Below are 16387 nucleotides of genomic sequence, written 5' to 3'. Positions count from 1 at the left end.
GAGATGGACCCAAAAGTGTCCCCGGAGGACCATAGAGATGGCCTCAGTGACCATAGAGATGGACCCAAAGGAGTTCCTAAAGACCATAGAGGATTCCCCCAAAGATCATAGAGGTGGGTCCAAAAGCGTCGCTGGAGGACTGTAGTCTTAGTGACCATAAAGATGGACCCAAAAGTGTCCTTGGAGGACCATAGAGATGGCCTCAGTGACCATAGAGATGGACCCAAAAGTGTCCTTGGAGGACCATAGAGATCGCCCCCAAAGACCATAGAGATGGCCCCAAAAGTGTCCTTGGAGGACCATAGAGATGGCCTCAGTGACCATAGAGATGGACCCAAAGGGGTTCCCAAAGACCATAGAGATTCCTCCCAAAGACCATAGAGATGGCCTTAGTGACCATAGAGATGGCCCCAAAAGTGTCCTTGGAGGACCATAGAGATGACTTTAAAGACCATAGGGATGGCCCAAAGGGCTTCCAAAAGACCATAGAGATTCCCCCCAAAGACCATAGAGATGGCCCCAGAAGCATCCCTGGAGGACCATAGAGATGCCCCCCAAAGACCATAGAGATGGCCCCAGAAGCGTCCTTGGAGGACCATAGAGATGCCCCCAAAGACCATAGAGATGACCATAAAAGTGTCCTTGGAGGACTATAGAGATAGCCCCAAAAACCATAGAGATGACTCCAAAAGGGATCCAAAAAGATCATAGAGATTTCTCCCAAAGACCATAGAGATGGACCCAAAGGGGTCCCAAAAGACCATAGAGATTTCTCCCAAAGACCATAGAGATGGCCCCAGAAGTGTCCTTGGAGGACCCATAGTTGTCCCTAATGCCCCATAAGCAGCTCCTAATGCCCCATAATTGATCCTAAAGCCCCATAAGCAGCCCTTCATGCCCCATAACTGCTCCTAAAGCCCCATAAGCAGCCCTTCATGCCCCATAACTGCCCCTAATGCCCCAAAACTGCCCCAAATGCCCCATAAGCAGCCCCTAATGCCCCATAAGCAGCCACTAATGCCCCATAATTGATCCTAATGCCCCATAAGCAGCCCTTCATGCCCTATAACTGTCCCCTAGTGCCCCATAGCCAGTCTTTAGTACCCCATAAGTGCTCCTAATGCCCCATAACCACCCCATAGATCCCCATAATTGACCCTAATGCCCCATAACTGCCCCTAATGCCCCATAATCAGCCCCTAATGCCCCATAACCACCCCTTAATGCCCCATAACTACACTGTAATGCCCCATAACTGCCCCTAATGCCCCATAACCACCCCATAGATCCCCATAATTGACCCTAATGCCCCACAACTGCCCCTAATGCCCCATAACTGCCCCTAGTGCCCCATAACCGCCCCTTAATGCCCCATAACTGCCCCTAATGCCCCATAACCACCCCTTAATGCCCCATAACTGCCCCTAATGCCCCAAAACTGCCCCTAATGCCCCATAAGCAGCCCCTAATGCCCCAGAACCAGCTCCTAATGCCCCATAATTGACCCTAAAGCCCCATAAGCAGCCCTTCATGCCCCATAACTGCTCCTAAAGCCCCATAAGCAGCCCTTCATGCCCCATAACTGCCCCTAATGCCCCAAAACTGCCCCAAATGCCCCATAAGCAGCCCCTAATGCCCCATAAGTAGCTCCTAATGCCCCATAATAGATCCTAATGCCCCATAAGCAGCCCTTCATGCCCCATAACTGCTCCTAAAGCCCCATAAGCAGCCCTTAATGCCCCATAACTGCTCTTAATGCCCCATAACTGCCCCTAATGCCCCATAAGCAGCCCCTAATGTCCCCTAATGCCCCATAGCTGTGCCCTAATGCCCCATAGTTGTCTCTAATGCCCCATAACTGTCCCTAAAACCCCATAATCAAACCCTAATGCCCCATAACCACCACTTAATGCCCCATAACTGCCCCTAATGCCCCACAACTGCCCCATAACCCGCTCTAATCCCCCACATCCGACCCCAAACCCCCCCCTCCTGTGTGCCCAGAGCCCCTGGTGAGCTCGTGGCCCTGCGACCCAGCCCCATAACCACCCCCAATCCCCCATCACTGCCCCCATTACAGCCCCCCAGTGCCCCATAGCTGCCCCTAATGCCCCATAACTGCCCCTAATGCCCCATAAGCAGCCCCTAATGCCCCATAACTGCCCCTAATGCCCCATAAGTAGCTCCTAATGCCCCATAATAGATCCTAATGCCCCATAAGCAGCCCTTCATGCCCCATAACTGCTCCTAAAGCCCCATAAGCAGCCCTTAATGCCCCATAACTGCTCTTAATGCCCCATAACTGCCCCTAATGCCCCATAAGCAGCCCCTAATGTCCCCTAATGCCCCATAGCTGTGCCCTAATGCCCCATAGTTGTCTCTAATGCCCCATAACTGTCCCTAAAACCCCATAATCAAACCCTAATGCCCCATAACCACCCCTTAATGCCCCATAACTACACCGTAATGCCCCATAACTGCCCCTAATGCCCCATAACCCGCTCTAATCCCCCACATCCGACCCCAACCCCCCCCCCCCTGTGTGCCCAGAGCCCCTGGTGAGCTCGTGGCCCTGCGACCCCCCCCGGGTGCTGGTGGCCCACGTCCCCTCGGAGCGACGCATCGTCTCCTTCGGTTCGGGATACGGGGGGAATTCGCTGCTGGGCAAGAAGTGCTTCGCCCTGCGCATCGCCTCCCGCATGGCCCAGCAGCAGGGATGGCTGGCAGAGCACATGCTGGTGGGGATGGGGGGGTTATGGGGTTCTATGGGGTGATATGGGGTGATATGGGGTGGGTATGGGGTGATATGGGGTGGTTATGGGTGGGTATGGGGTGATATGGGGTGGGAATGGGGCTCTATGGGGTGATTATGGGTGGTTCTGGGGCTCTATGGAGTGTCTGTGGGGTTCTATGGGGTGATATGGGGTGGTTATGGGTGGGTATGGGGTGATATGGGGCTCTATAGGGTGGTTATGGGGTGTTATGGGGTGATATGGCGTGGGTATGGGGTGATATGGGGTTCTGTGGGGTGATATGGGGTGGTTATGGGGTGATATGGGCTCGTTATGGGTGGGAATGGGGCTCTATGGGGTGGTTATGGGTGGGTATGGGGTGATATGGGGTGGTTATGGGTGGGTATGGGGTGGTTATGGGGTGATATGGGGCAGGAATGGGGCTCTGTGGGGTGGTTATGGGTGGGTATGGGGTGATATGGGGCTCTATGGGGTGGGAATGGGGCTCTATGGGGCTCTATGGGGTGTTTATGGGGCTCTATGGGGTGTTTGGGGTCACAGCCCTGCGCATCGCCTCCCGCATGGCGCAGCAGCAGGGATGGCTGGCAGAGCACATGCTGGTGGGGATGGGGGTCTCTATGGGGTGGTATGGGGTGATATGGGGTGGTTATGGGTGGGTATGGGGTGATATGGGGTGAGATGGGGTGATATGGGGTGGTTATGGGGTGATATGGGGTGGGAATGGGGCTCTATAGGGTGCTAATGGGCTGATATGGGGTGGTTATGGGGTGATATGGGGTGGTTATGGGTGGGTATGGGGTGATATGGGGTGGTTATGGGGTGATATGGGGTGGGTATGGGGTGATATGGGGCTCTATAGGGTGGTTATGGGGTGATATGGGGTGGTCATAGAGCTTTATGGGGCTCTATGGGGTGGTTATGGGGCGGTTCTGGGGCTCTATGGAGTCTCTATGGGGTTCTATGGGGTGATATGGGGTGGTTATGGGGTGGTTATGGGTGGGTATGGGGTGATATGGGGCTCTATGGGGTGGGAATGGGGTTCTATGGGTCTCTATGGGGTGTTTATGGAGCTCTATGGGGTGTTTGGGGTCACAGCCCTGCGCATCGCCTCCCGCATGGCGCAGCAGCAGGGATGGCTGGCAGAGCACATGCTGGTGGGGGTCTATGGGGTCTCTATGGGGTGGTATGGGGTGATATGGGGTGATATGGGGTGGGTATGGGGTGATATGGGGTGGGTATGGGGGGATATGGGGTGGGTATGGGGTGATATGGGGTGATTATGGGGTGATATGGGGTGGGTATGGGGTGATATGGGGTGATATGGGGTGGTTATGGGTGGATATGGGGTGGTTATGGGGTGATATGGGGTGGTTATGGGTGGGTATGGGGTGATATGGGGTGGGTATGGGGGGATATGGGGTGGTTATGGGTGGGTATGGGGTGATACGGGGTGGTTATGGGGCTCTATGGGTGATAATGGGGCTCTATGGGGCTCTATGGGGCTCTATGGGGTGGTTATGGGTGGGAATGGCGCTCTATGGAGTCTGTATGGGGTTCTATGGGGTGATATGGAGTGGGTATGGGGTGATACGGGGCTCTATGGGGTGGTTATGGGGCTCTATGGGGTGATATGGGGCTCTATGGGGTGGTTATGGGGCTCTATGGGGTGTTTGGGGTCACAGCCCTGCGCATCGCCTCCCGCATGGCGCAGCAGCAGGGATGGCTGGCAGAGCACATGCTGGTGGGGATGGGGGGGTTATGGGGTGATATGGGGTGATATGGGGTGGTTATGGGTGGGTATGGGGTGATATGGGGTCTCTATGGGGCTCTATGGGGTGTTTGGGGTCACAGCCCTGCGCATCGCCTCCCGCATGGCGCAGCAGCAGGGATGGCTGGCAGAGCACATGCTGGTGGGGATGGGGGTCCCTATGGGGTTCTATGGGGTGATATGGGGTGATATGGGGTGGGTATGGGGTGATATGGGTGGGAATGGGGCTCTATGGGGTGGTTATGGCTGGGTATGGGGTGGTTATGGGGTGATATGGGGTGGTTATAGGGTGAGATGGGGTGGGTATAGGGTGATATGGGGTGATATGGGGCTCTATAGGGTGGTTATGGGGTGATATGGGGTGGTCATAGAGCTTTATGGGGCTCTATGGGGTGGTTATGGGGCGGTTCTGGGGCTCTATGGAGTCTCTATGGGGTTCTGTGGGGTGATATGGGGTGGTTATGGGGTGGTTATGGGTGGGTATGGGGTGATATGGGGCTCTATGGGGTGGTTATGGGGTGATATGGGGTGGTTATGGGGTGATATGGGGTGGTTATGGAGGTTTATGGGGCTCTATGGGGTGGTTATGGGGTGATATGGGACTGTATGGGGCTCTATGGGGCTCTATGGGGTGGTTCTGGGGCTCTATGGGTGATAATGGGGCTCTATGGGGTGGGAATGGGGCTCTATGGGGTGGTTATGGGTGGTTCTGGGGCTCTATGGAGTCTCTATGGGGTTCTATGGGGTGATATGGGGTGATACGGGGTGGTTATGGGGTGATATGGGGTGATATGGGGTGGTTATGAGGCTCTATAGGGTGGTTATGGGTGGGTATGGGGTGATATGGGGCTCTATAGGGTGGTTATGGGGTGATATGGGGTGGTTATGGGGTTATATGGAGTGGTTATAGGGCTTTATGGGGCTCTACGGGGTGGGTATGGGGTGATATGGGGCTCTATGGGGTGGTTATGGGGCTCTATGGGGCTCTATGGGGTGGGTATGGGGTGATATGGGGCTCTATGGGGTGGTTATGGGGCTCTATGGGGCTCTATGGGGTGTCTTTGGGGTCTTTATGGGTCCCTATGGGTCCCTTTGGGGTCTCTATGCGGTGTTTCTCTATTGTTCTTTCCTCTCTATGGTTCTCTCTATGGTTCTGTCCTCTCTATGGTTTTCTCTATGGTTCTTCATAGGGTTTTTCTCCTCTCTACGATTTTCTGCTCTCTATGGTTCTCTTTTCTCTATGGTTCTCTTTTCTCTATGGTTCTCTTTTCTCTATGGTTCTTATTATGGTTTTTCTCTTCTCTCTTAAGATTTTCTCCTCTCTATGGTTCTTTTCTCTCTATGGTTCTCTTTGTGGTTCTCTCCTCTCTATGGTTCTCTGCATGATTTTCTCTTCTCTATGGTTCTTTTCATGCTTCTCTCCTCTCTATGGTTCTCTCCTCTCTATGGTTCTCTGCATGATTTCCTCTTCTCTATGGTTCTTTTCATGCTTCTCTCCTCTCTGTGGTTTTCTCCTCTCTATGGTTCTCTCATCTCTGTGGTTCTCTGCATGATTTCCTCTTCTCTATGGTTCTTTTCATGCTTCTCTCCTCTCTGTGGTTTTCTCCTCTCTATGGTTCTCTCATCTCTGTGGTTCTCTGCATGATTTCCTCTTCTCTATGGTTCTTTTCATGCTTCTCTCATCTCTGTGGTTTTCTCCTCTCTATGGTTCTCTCCTCTCTATGGTACTCTCATCTCTATGATTCTCTTCTCTGCATGATTTTCTCTTCTCTATGGTTCTTTTCATGTTTCTTCGTCTCTGTGGTTTTCTCCTCTCTATGGTTGTCTCCTCTCTATGGTTCTTCCTATGGTTCTCTCCTCCCTATGACTCTCTGCTCTCTATGGTTCTTTTTATGCTTCTCCCTACGTTTCTCTCCTCTCTATGGTTCCCTTCTCTCTTCACCACCCTCCTTGTCTATGGTTCTTTTCATGCTTCCCTTCTCTCTATGGTTCTCTCTATGGTTCTCTCATCTCTATGGTTCTCTTCTCTGCATGATTTTCTCTTCTCTATGGTTCTTTTCATGTTTCTTCCTCTCTGTGGTTTTCTCCTCTCTATGGTTCTCTCCTCTCTATGGTTCTCTCCTCTCTATGGTTCTCTCCTCTCTATGATTCTCTGCTCTCTATAGTTCTCTCTTCTCTATGGTTGTCTCTATGGTTCTCTCCTCTCTATGGTTCTCTCCATGGTTTCCTACTCTCTACGATTTTCTCCTCTCTATGGTTCTCTTCTTTCTATGGTTCTCTCCTCTCTATGGTTCTCTGCTCTCTATGATTCTCTTCTCTCTATGGTTCTCTGCTCTCTATGGTTCTCTCCTCTCTATGATTCTCTTCTCTCTATGGTTCTCTGCTCTCTATGGTTCTCTCCTCTCTATGGTTCTCTCCTCTCTATGATTCTCTGCTCTCTATAGTTCTCTCTTCTCTATGGTTGTCTCTATGGTTCTTTCCTCTCTGTGGTTCTCTCCTCTCTGTGGTTTTCTACTCTCTACGATTTTCTCCTCTCTGTGGTTCTCTTCTTTCTATGGTTCTCTTTTCTCTATGGTTCTCTTTTCTCTATGGTTCTCTCTTCTCTATGGTTCTCTCCTCTCTATGGTTCTCTCTAGGGTTTTTAACTCCCTACCATTTTTTCCTCTCTATGGTTCTCTCTTCTCTATTGTTCTCTCCTTTCTATGGTTCTTTTTATGGCTTTCTACTCTCTACGATTTTTATCTCTCTATGGTTCTCTTCTTTCTATGGTTCTCTTCTCTCTATGATTCTCTCCTCTCTATGATTCTCTGCTCTCTATGGTTCTCTGCTCTCTATGGTTCTCTCCTCTCTATGGTTCTCTTCTTTCTATGGTTCTCTCCTCTCTATGATTCTCTGCTCTCTATAGTTCTCTCTTCTCTATGGTTGTCTCTATGGTTCTTTCCTCTCTATGGTTCTCTCCTCTCTGTGGTTTTCTACTCTCTACGATTTTCTCCTCTCTGTGGTTCTCTTCTTTCTATGGTTCTCTTTTCTCTATGGTTCTCTCTTCTCTATGGTTGTCTCTATGGTTCTCTCGTCTCCATGGTTCTCTCTATGGTTTTCTATTCCTTACGATTTTCTCCTCTCTATGGTTCTCTTCTGTCTATGGTTCTCTCCTCTCTATGATTCTCTGCTCTCTATGGTTCTCTCCTCTCTATGATTCTCTTCTCTCTATGGTTCTCTGCTCTATATGGTTCTCTCTTCTCTATGATTCTCTCCTCTCTGTGGTTCTCTGCTCTCTATGGTTCTCTGCTCTCTCTGGTTCTCTCCTCTCTATGATTCTTCTTTCTCTACGGTTCTCTCTTCTCTATGGTTCTTTCCTTTTTATAGTTCTCTCTATGGTTTTCTACTCTCTACGATTTTCTCCTCTCTATGGTTCTATTCTTTCTATGGTTCTCTTTTCTCTATGATTCTGTCTTCTCTATGGTTTTCTGTTCTCTACGGTTCTCTTTTCTCTATGGTTCTTTCCTCTCTATGGTTCTCTCTATGGTTTTCTACTCTACGATTTTCTCTTCTCTATGGTTCTCTGCTCTCTACGGTTCTCTTTTCTCTATGGTTCTCTCCTCTCTATGGTTCTTTCCTTTCTATGGTTCTTCCTATGGTTTTCTACTCTCTACCATTTTCTCCTCTCTATGGTTCTCTCTTTTCTATGGTTCTTCCTATGATTCTCTCCTCTCTATGATTCTCTCTTCTCTATGATTCTCTCCTCTCTATGATCCTCTCCTCTCTATGATCCTCTCCTCTCTGATTTTCTCCTCTCTATGGCTCTTCTTCTGCTCCTTTCCTCTCTCTGTTCCTCTCCTCTCTACGATTCCCTTCTCTCTTCACCTCCCCCTGCCCTGAAACCCCCCTCCCCATTTCCCCCCCCCCCAGATTTTGGCTGTCACCTCCCCCACTGGTGAGAAACGTTACATGGCAGCAGCGTTTCCCAGCGCTTGTGGGAAAACCAACCTGGCCATGATGACCCCAAGGCTGCCAGGATGGAAAATCCACTGCGTGGGCGACGACATCGCGTGGATGAAGTTTGATGATGATGGTGATGGGTTTCATCCTTGAAAAAAAAAAAAAAAAAAAAGGGTTTTTAGGGTGTTTTTGGGTGGGGGAAGAGAAGAGGGAATGGGGGGGGAAGGTTTGGGGGGGGTTGGGGGGAGGAAAAAAAAATGCAGTGGGTTTTGGGTGGAAAAATGGTGTTTTGGGAGAAAAGGGGAAAAATAGGGAAAAAAGAGGAAAGAAAAGGGAAAAAAGGGGGAAAAAAAGGGGAAAGAAAAGGGGGAAAAAAGGGAAAAAAAGGGTTTTTAGGGTGTTTTTGGGTGGGGGAAGAAAGGAGGGAATGGGGGGGAAGGTTTGGGGGGGGGGGGTGGAGGAAAAAAAATGGGGGGGGTTTTGGGTGGAAAAAAGGTGTTTTGGGGAGAAAAGGGAAAAAATAAGGAAAAAAGGGAGGAAAAAGGGAAAAAAAAATGTTTTTAGGGTGTTTTTGCGTGGGGGAAGGAAGGTGGGAATAGGGGGAAAGGTTTGGGGGGGGTTGGGGGGAGGAAAAAAAAATGCAGTGGGTTTTGGGTGGAAAAAAAGGTTTTGGGGAAAAAAGGGAAAAATAGGGAAAAAAGGGGAAAAAAAAGGGTTTTTAGGGTGTTTTTGGGTGGGGGAAGAGAAGAGGGAATGGGGGGGGAAGGTTTGGGGGGGTTTGGGGGGAGGAAAGAAAAATGGGGGGGGTTTTGGGTGGAAAAATGGTGTTTTGGGAGAAAAGTGAAAAAATAGGGGAAAAAGTAGGGAAAAAAGGGGGAAAAAAGGGAAGAAAAAGGGTTTTTAGGGTGTTTTTGGGTGGGGGAAGAGAAGAGGGAATAGGGGGGGAAGGTTTGGGGGGGGTTGGGGGCAGGAAAAAAAATTGGAGGGCGTTTTGGGTGGAAAAATGGTATTTTAGGCGAAAAGGGGAAAAATAAGGAAAAAATAGGGAAAAAAGGGGGAAAAAAGGGGAAAAAAATGTTTTTAGGGTGTTTTTGGGTGGGGGAAGAAAGGAGGGAATGGGGGGGGAAGGTTTGGGGGGGGTTGGGGGGAGGAAAAAAAAATGGGGGGGGGTTTGGGTGGAAAAAAAGGTTTTGGGGAGAAAAGGGAAAAAATGGGAAAAAAGGGAGGAAAAAGGGAAAAAAAAATGTTTTTATGGTGTTTTTGGGTGGGGGAAGAAAGGTGGGAATAGGGGGGGAAGGTTTGGGGGGGGTTGGGGGGAGGAAAAAAAAATGGGGGGGGTTTTGGGTGGAAAAATGGTATTTTAGGAGGAAAGGGGAAAATTAAAGAAAAAAGAGGGAAAAAGGGGGGGGAAAAAAGGGGAAAAAAAGGGTTTTTAGGGTGTTTTTGGGTGGGGGAAGAAAGGAGGGAATGGGGGGGAAGGTTTGGGGGGGTTTGGGGGGAGGAAAAAAAAATGGGGGGGGTTTTGGGTGGAAAAAAGACAATTTTGGGGTTTTTCATCTTTGAAATTGGGGTCTTCATGTCCCAAAACCCCCAATTTTGGGGTCACTGTGACCCAAAATCCCAAAATTTGGGGTCTCTGTGTCCCCAAATTCCCTATTTTGGGGTCTTTGTGTCCCAATGTCCCCAAGTTTGGCTTCTCTGCGACCCCAAATCCTCAAAATCGGGGTCTTTGTGCCTCAAAATCCCCACATTTGGGGTCTCTGTGTCCCAAAATCTCCAGATTTGGGGTTTCTGTACCCCAACAACCCCAAAATTTGGCTCCCATTGACCCCAAACTCATAGAATCACCCCATTTTCCCCCAAAATTTGGGATTTCCTCACCCAACGACCCCAAAATTTGGCTCCCATTGACCCCAAACTCATGGAATCCCATTGATGTCCCAGATTTAGGATCTCCACGTCCCCAAATCCCCAAATTTGGGGTCTCCCAGACCCGATAACCCCAAACCTCCAACCCCATTGACCCCCACCTCACAAAATCACCCCATATCCCCCCAAATTTTCCCCTTTTCTCACCCAATGACCCCAAAATTTGGCTCCCATTGACCCCAAACTCATGGAATCCCATTGGTGTCTGATATTTAGGATCTCTGTGTCCCCAAATCCCCCAAATTTGGCTCCCATTGACCCCAAACTCATGGAATCCCATTGGTGTCCCCAATTTTGGGGTCACTGTGTCCCCAAATCCCCAAATTTGGGGTCTCCCAGACCCGATAACCCCAAACCTCCGACCCCATTGACCCCCACCTCACAAAATCACCCCATATCCCCCCAAATTTTCCCCTTTTCTCACCCAATGACCCCAAAATTTGGCTCCCATTGACCCCAAACTCATGGAATCCCATTGGTGTCCCAGATTTAGGATCTCTGTGTCCCCAAATCCCCAAATTTGGGGTCTCCCAGACCCGATAACCCCAAATCTCTGACCCCATTGACCCCCAACTCATAGAATCACCCCATTTTCCCCCAAAATTTGGGATTTCCTCACCCAACAACCCCAAAATTTGGCTCCCATTGACCCCAAACTCATGGAATCCCATTGGTGTCCCCAATTTTGGGGTCACTGTGTCCCCAAATCCCCAAATTTGGGGTCTCCCAGACCCGATAACCCCAAACCTCCGACCCCATTCACCCCCACCTCACAAAATCACCCCATATCCCCCCAAATTTTACCCTTTTCTCCCCCAATGACCCCCAAATTTGGCTCCCATTGACCCCAAACTCATGGAATCCCATTGGTGTCCCCAATTTTGGGGTCACTGTGTCCCCAAATCCCCAAATTTGGGGTCTCCCAGACCCGATAACCCCAAATCTCTGACCCCATTGATCCCCTACTCATAGAATCACCCCATTTCCCCCCCAAATTTGGGATTTCCTCACCCAACGACCCCAAAATTTGGCTCCCATTGACCCCAAACTCATGGAATCCCATTGGTGTCCCAGATTTAGGATCTCTGTGTCCCCAGATCCCCAAATTTGGGGTCTCCCAGACCCGATAACCCCAAACCTCCGACCCCATTGACCCCCACCTCACAAAATCACCCCATATCCCCCCAAATTTTCCCCTTTTCTCCCCCAACGACCCCCAAACCGACCCCCTCACCCCCCATATTTGGGATTTTCCCAACCCCCACAGGTCGCCTCCGCGCCATCAACCCCGAACGTGGCTTTTTTGGGGTGGCCCCAGGGACGTCGTCCCGTACCAACCCCAACGCCATGGCCACCATCACCCGCAACACCATCTTCACCAACGTGGGGCAACGCAGCGATGGAGGCGTTTTTTGGGAAGGTTTGGATGAACCCGAGGAGCCCGGGCTCACCTACACCTCTTGGTTGGGCAAAGAGTGGAAGCCTGGTGAGGATTTTGGGGGGTTTTGGGGGGGTTGGCGGGGCCGAGATGGCATCTGTGGGGCCAAGATGGCGTCCAGGGGTAGCAAGATGGCGTCCATGGGGCCAAGATGGCTTCCTTTGGGGTCGTGATGGTGTTGGTTGGGGCCAACATGGCGTCATTTGGGGTCAAGATGGCTTCCTTTGGGGCCAAGATGGCGTCTTTGGGGTCATGATGGTGTTGGTTGGGGCCAAGATGGCGTCTATGGGGTCAAGATGGTGTCTTTGGGGTCAAGATGGCTTCTTTTGGGGCCAAGATGGCATCCATGCGGCCAAGATGACGTCATTTGGGGCCAAGATGGCTTCCTTTGGGGTCGTGATGGTGTTGGTTGGGGCCAACATGGCGTCATTTGGGGTCAAGATGGCTTCCTTTGGGGCCAAGATGGCGTCTTTGGGGTCATGATGGTGTTGGTTGGGGCCAAGATGGCGTCTATGGGGTCAAGATGGTGTCTTTGGGGTCAAGATGGCTTCTTTTGGGGCCAAGATGGCATCCATGCGGCCAAGATGACGTCATTTGGGGCCAAGATGGCTTCCTTTGGGGTCGTGATGGTGTTGGTTGGGGCCAAGATGGCGTCTATGGGGTCAAGATGGCTTCCTTTGGGGCCAAGTAGGCGTCCATGGGGCCAAGATGGCGTCTATGGGCTCACCTACACCTCTTGGTTGGGCAAAGAGTGGAAGCCTGGTGAGGATTTTGGGGGGTTTTGGGGGGGTTGGCGGGGCCAAGATGGCGTCTGTGGGGTCAAGGTGGCTTCCTTTGGGTTCGAGATGGCGTCTATGGGGCCAAGATGGCGTCTATGGGGCCAAGATGGCTTCCTTTGGGGTCGTGATGGTGTTGGTTGGGGCCAAGATGGCGTCATTTGGGGTCAACATGGCTTCCTTTGGAGTTAAGATGGCTTCCTTTGGGGCCAAGGTGGCGTCTATGGGGCCAAGACGGCGTCCGTGGGGCCAAGATGGCTTCCTTTGGGGTCGTGATGGTGTTGGTTGGGGTCAAGATGGCGTCTATGGGGTCAAGATGGTGTCCATGGGGCCAAGATGGCTTCCTTTGGGGTCGTGATGGTGTTGGTTGGGGCCAAGATGGCGTCCTTTAGGGTCAGGGTGGTGGGTTTCAGAGTCAAGATGGCATCTTTTGGGGGCCAAGATGGCTTCCTTTGGGGCCAAGATGGCGTCATTTGGGGTCAAGATGGCGTCCAGGGGTGGCAAGATGGCATTTTTGGGGTGGGCCAAGATGGCGTCCATGGGGCCAAGATGGCGTCTATGGGGTCAAGATGGCTTCCTTTGGGGCCAAGATGGCGTCTATGGGGCCAAGATGGCGTCTATGGGGCCAAGATGGCTTCCTTTGGGGTCGTGATGGTGTTGGTTGGGGCCAAGATGGCGTCTTTGGGGTCAAGATGGCGTCCATGGCCCAAGATGGCGTCTATGGGGTTAAGATGGTTTCCTTTGGGGCCAAGATGGCGTCTATGGGGTCAAGGTGGCTTCCTTTGGGGCCAAGATGGCGTCTATGGGGCCAAGATGGCGTCCAGGGGTGGCAAGATAGCTTCCTTTGGGGTCGTGATGGTGTTGGTTGGGGCCAAGATGGCGTCATTTGGGGTCAAGATGGCGTCCTTGGGGTCAAGATGGCTTCCTTTGGGGCCAAGATGGCGTCTATGGGGCCAAGATGGCGTCATTTGGGGTCATGATGGTGTTGGTTGGGGCCAAGATGGCGTCTATGGGGCCAAGATGGCGTCCATGGGGCCAAGATGGCTTCCTTTGGGGTCGTGATGGTGTTGGTTGGGACCAAGATGGCATCTATGGGGTCAAGATGGCTTCCTTTGGGGTCAAGATGGCTTCCTTTGGGGCCAAGATGGCGTCCATGCAGCCAAGATGGCGTCTATGGGCTCACCTACACCTCTTGGTTGGGCAAAGAGTGGAAGCCTGGTGAGGATTTTTGGGGGTTTTGGGGGGGTTGGCAGGGCCAAGATGGCGTCTGTGGGGTCAAGGTGGCTTCCTTTGGGTCCAAGATGGCGTCTTTGGGGTCAACATGGCTTCCTTTGAAGTTAAGATGGATTCCTTTGGGGCCAAGATGGTGTCTTTGGGGTCGTGATGGTGTTGGTTGGGGCCAAGATGGCGTCTATGGGGTCAAGATGGCTTCCTTTGGGGTCAAGACGGCTTCCTTTGGGGCCAAGATGGCGTCTATGGGGTCAAGATAGCGTCCAGGGGTGGCCAAGATGGCATCCAGGGGTGGCAAGATGGCATTTTTGGGGTGGGCCTAGATGGCGTCCATGGGGCCAAGATGGCTGCATTTGGGGCCAAGGTGGCTTCCTTTGGGGCCAAGATGGCGTCCATGGGGCCAAGATGGCGTCATTTGGGGTCAAGGTGGGTTCCTTTGGGGCCAAGATGGCGTCTATGGGGCCAAGATGGCGTCCAGGGGTGGCAAGATGGCATCCATGGGGCCAAGATGGCTTCCTTTGGGGTCGTGATGGTGTTGGTTGGAGCCAAGATGGCGTCATTTGGGGTCAAGATGGCTTCCTTTGGGTCCAAGATGGAGTCTATGGGGCCAAGATGGCGTCCAAGGGGCCAAGATGGCTTCCTTTGGGGTCGTGATGGCGTCTATGGGGCCAAGATGGCGTCCAGGGGTGCCAAGGTGGCATTTTGGGGTGGGCCAAGATGGCATCCGTGGGGCCAAGATGGCGTCTTTTGGGGTCAGGGTGGTGGGTGTCAGGATCAAGATGGCGTCTGTTGACCCGGTGACCTCTGACCCCGCATGTGACCTCTGACCCCTGTGACAGGTGACCCCAAGTCTCCGGTTTCACTTCCTGTGCCCCATAGGGACCCCAAAAACCCATTGACTGACCCCAAAACCAGACCATCTGACCCCCCTGTGACCTCTGACCCCCCGTGACCTCTGACCTCCCATGACCTCTGACCCCAGGATGACCCTGCTCCCACACTTTCCTCACTTGTGCCCCATAGCGACCCCAGAAACCCACCAACCAACCCCAAAACCAGACCATCCGACCCCACACATGACCTCTGACCCCCATGTGACCTCTGACATCCCATGACCTCTGACCCCACATGTGACCTCTGACCCCAAGGTGACCCCGCTCCCACACTTTCCTCTCTTGTGCCCCATAGCGACCCCAAAAACCCACCAACCAACCCCAAACCCAGACCCTCCGACCCCCCACCTGACCTCTGACCCCAAGCTGACCTCTGACCTCCCATGACCTCTGACCTCCCATGACCTCTGACCCCAGGGTGACCCCGCTCCCACACTTTCCTCACTTGTGCCCCACAGCGACCCCAGAAACCCACCAACCAACCCCAAACCCAGACCCTCCGACCCCACACATGACCTCTGACCCCAAGCTGACCTCTGACCCCCGCTTGACCTCTGACCCCCAGGTGACCCCGAGCCTTGCGCCCACCCCAACTCGCGTTTCTGCGCCCCGGCCGATCAGTGCCCAATCATGGACCCGCATTGGGACGACCCGGAAGGAGTTCCCATCGACGCCATCATTTTCGGGGGTCGACGACCTCGCGGTACAACAGCGCCCCCCCACCCGGAAGTCCTCCAACTCCCCCCCCCCCCCCCGAACCGGAAGTCCTCCAACGCCCTCCCCCGACCCGGAAGTCCTCCAGCTTCTCCTCCCCTCCCCCCCCCACCCGGAAGTCCTCCAGCTTCTCCCCCCCCCCCCCCAGCCCGGAAGTCCTCCAGCTTCCCCTCCCCACCCCACCCAGAAGTCCTCCAGCTTCACCCCCCCCACCCGGAAGTCCTCCAGCTCCTCCTCCCCTCCCCCAACCCGGAAGTCCTCCACCTTCTCCTCCCCCCCCCACCCGGAAGTCCTCCAGCTTCTCCTCCCCCCCACCAGGAAGTTCTCCAGCTTCTCCCCCCCAACCCGGAAGTCCTCCAGCTTCCCCTCCCCCCCCCACCAGGAAGTCCTCCAGCTTCTCCACCCCCACCTGGAAGTCCTCCAGCTTCTCCTCTTCCCCCCCCACCCGGAAGTCCTCCAGCTTCTCCCCCCCCACCCGGAAGTCCTCCAGCTCCTCCCCTCCCCCAACCCGGAAGTCCTCCAGCTTCTCCCCTCCCCCCCCACCCGGAAGTCCTCCAGCTTCCCCTCCCCCCCCCACCCGGAAGTCCTCCAGCTTCTCCTCCCCCCCACACCCGGAAGTCCTCCAACTCCCCCCCCCCAACCCGGAAGTCCTCCAGCTTCCCCTCCCCCCGCCCACCCGGAAGTCCTCCAGCTTCTCCCGCCCCCCCCACCAGGAAGTCCTCCACCTTCTCCTCCCCCCCCCCCAACCCGGAAGTCCTCCAAATCCCCCCCCTCCTCCACCCGGAAGTCCTCCAACTCCTCCCCCCCCCCCCCCCCCCGGAAGTCCTCCAGCTTCCCCTCCCCCCACCCGGAAGTCCTCCAGCTTCCCCTCCCCCCCCACCCGGAAGTCCTCCAACTTCCCCCCCCCCCCCCCCACCCGGAAGTCCTCCAACTCCCCCCCCTCCACC

General features: G+C 53.3%; 1 protein-coding gene across 3 annotated transcripts in view; it reads left to right on the top strand.

Annotated features, from left to right (window-relative positions):
- LOC149913312 (phosphoenolpyruvate carboxykinase [GTP], mitochondrial) overlaps window positions 1–16387 on the top strand; it is a 47517-nt gene that overhangs the window by 24442 nt on the left and 6688 nt on the right. For all 3 annotated transcript variants that reach the window (XM_090130285.1, XM_090130283.1, XM_090130284.1), the window contains 4 exons: window positions 2551–2738; window positions 8431–8593; window positions 11657–11875; window positions 15292–15429. In XM_090130285.1, the coding sequence (XP_089986411.1) occupies window positions 2551–2738; window positions 8431–8593; window positions 11657–11875; window positions 15292–15429 (708 nt within the window). The remainder of the gene's footprint in view (window positions 1–2550; window positions 2739–8430; window positions 8594–11656; window positions 11876–15291; window positions 15430–16387) is intronic.

The sequence above is a fragment of the Phasianus colchicus genome, chromosome 39 (genome assembly GCF_987193195.1).
Source record: "Phasianus colchicus chromosome 39, bPhaCol1.hap1.1, whole genome shotgun sequence".
NCBI lineage: Eukaryota > Metazoa > Chordata > Aves > Galliformes > Phasianidae > Phasianus > Phasianus colchicus.
This window is presented reverse-complemented; position numbering and strand designations above follow the sequence as displayed.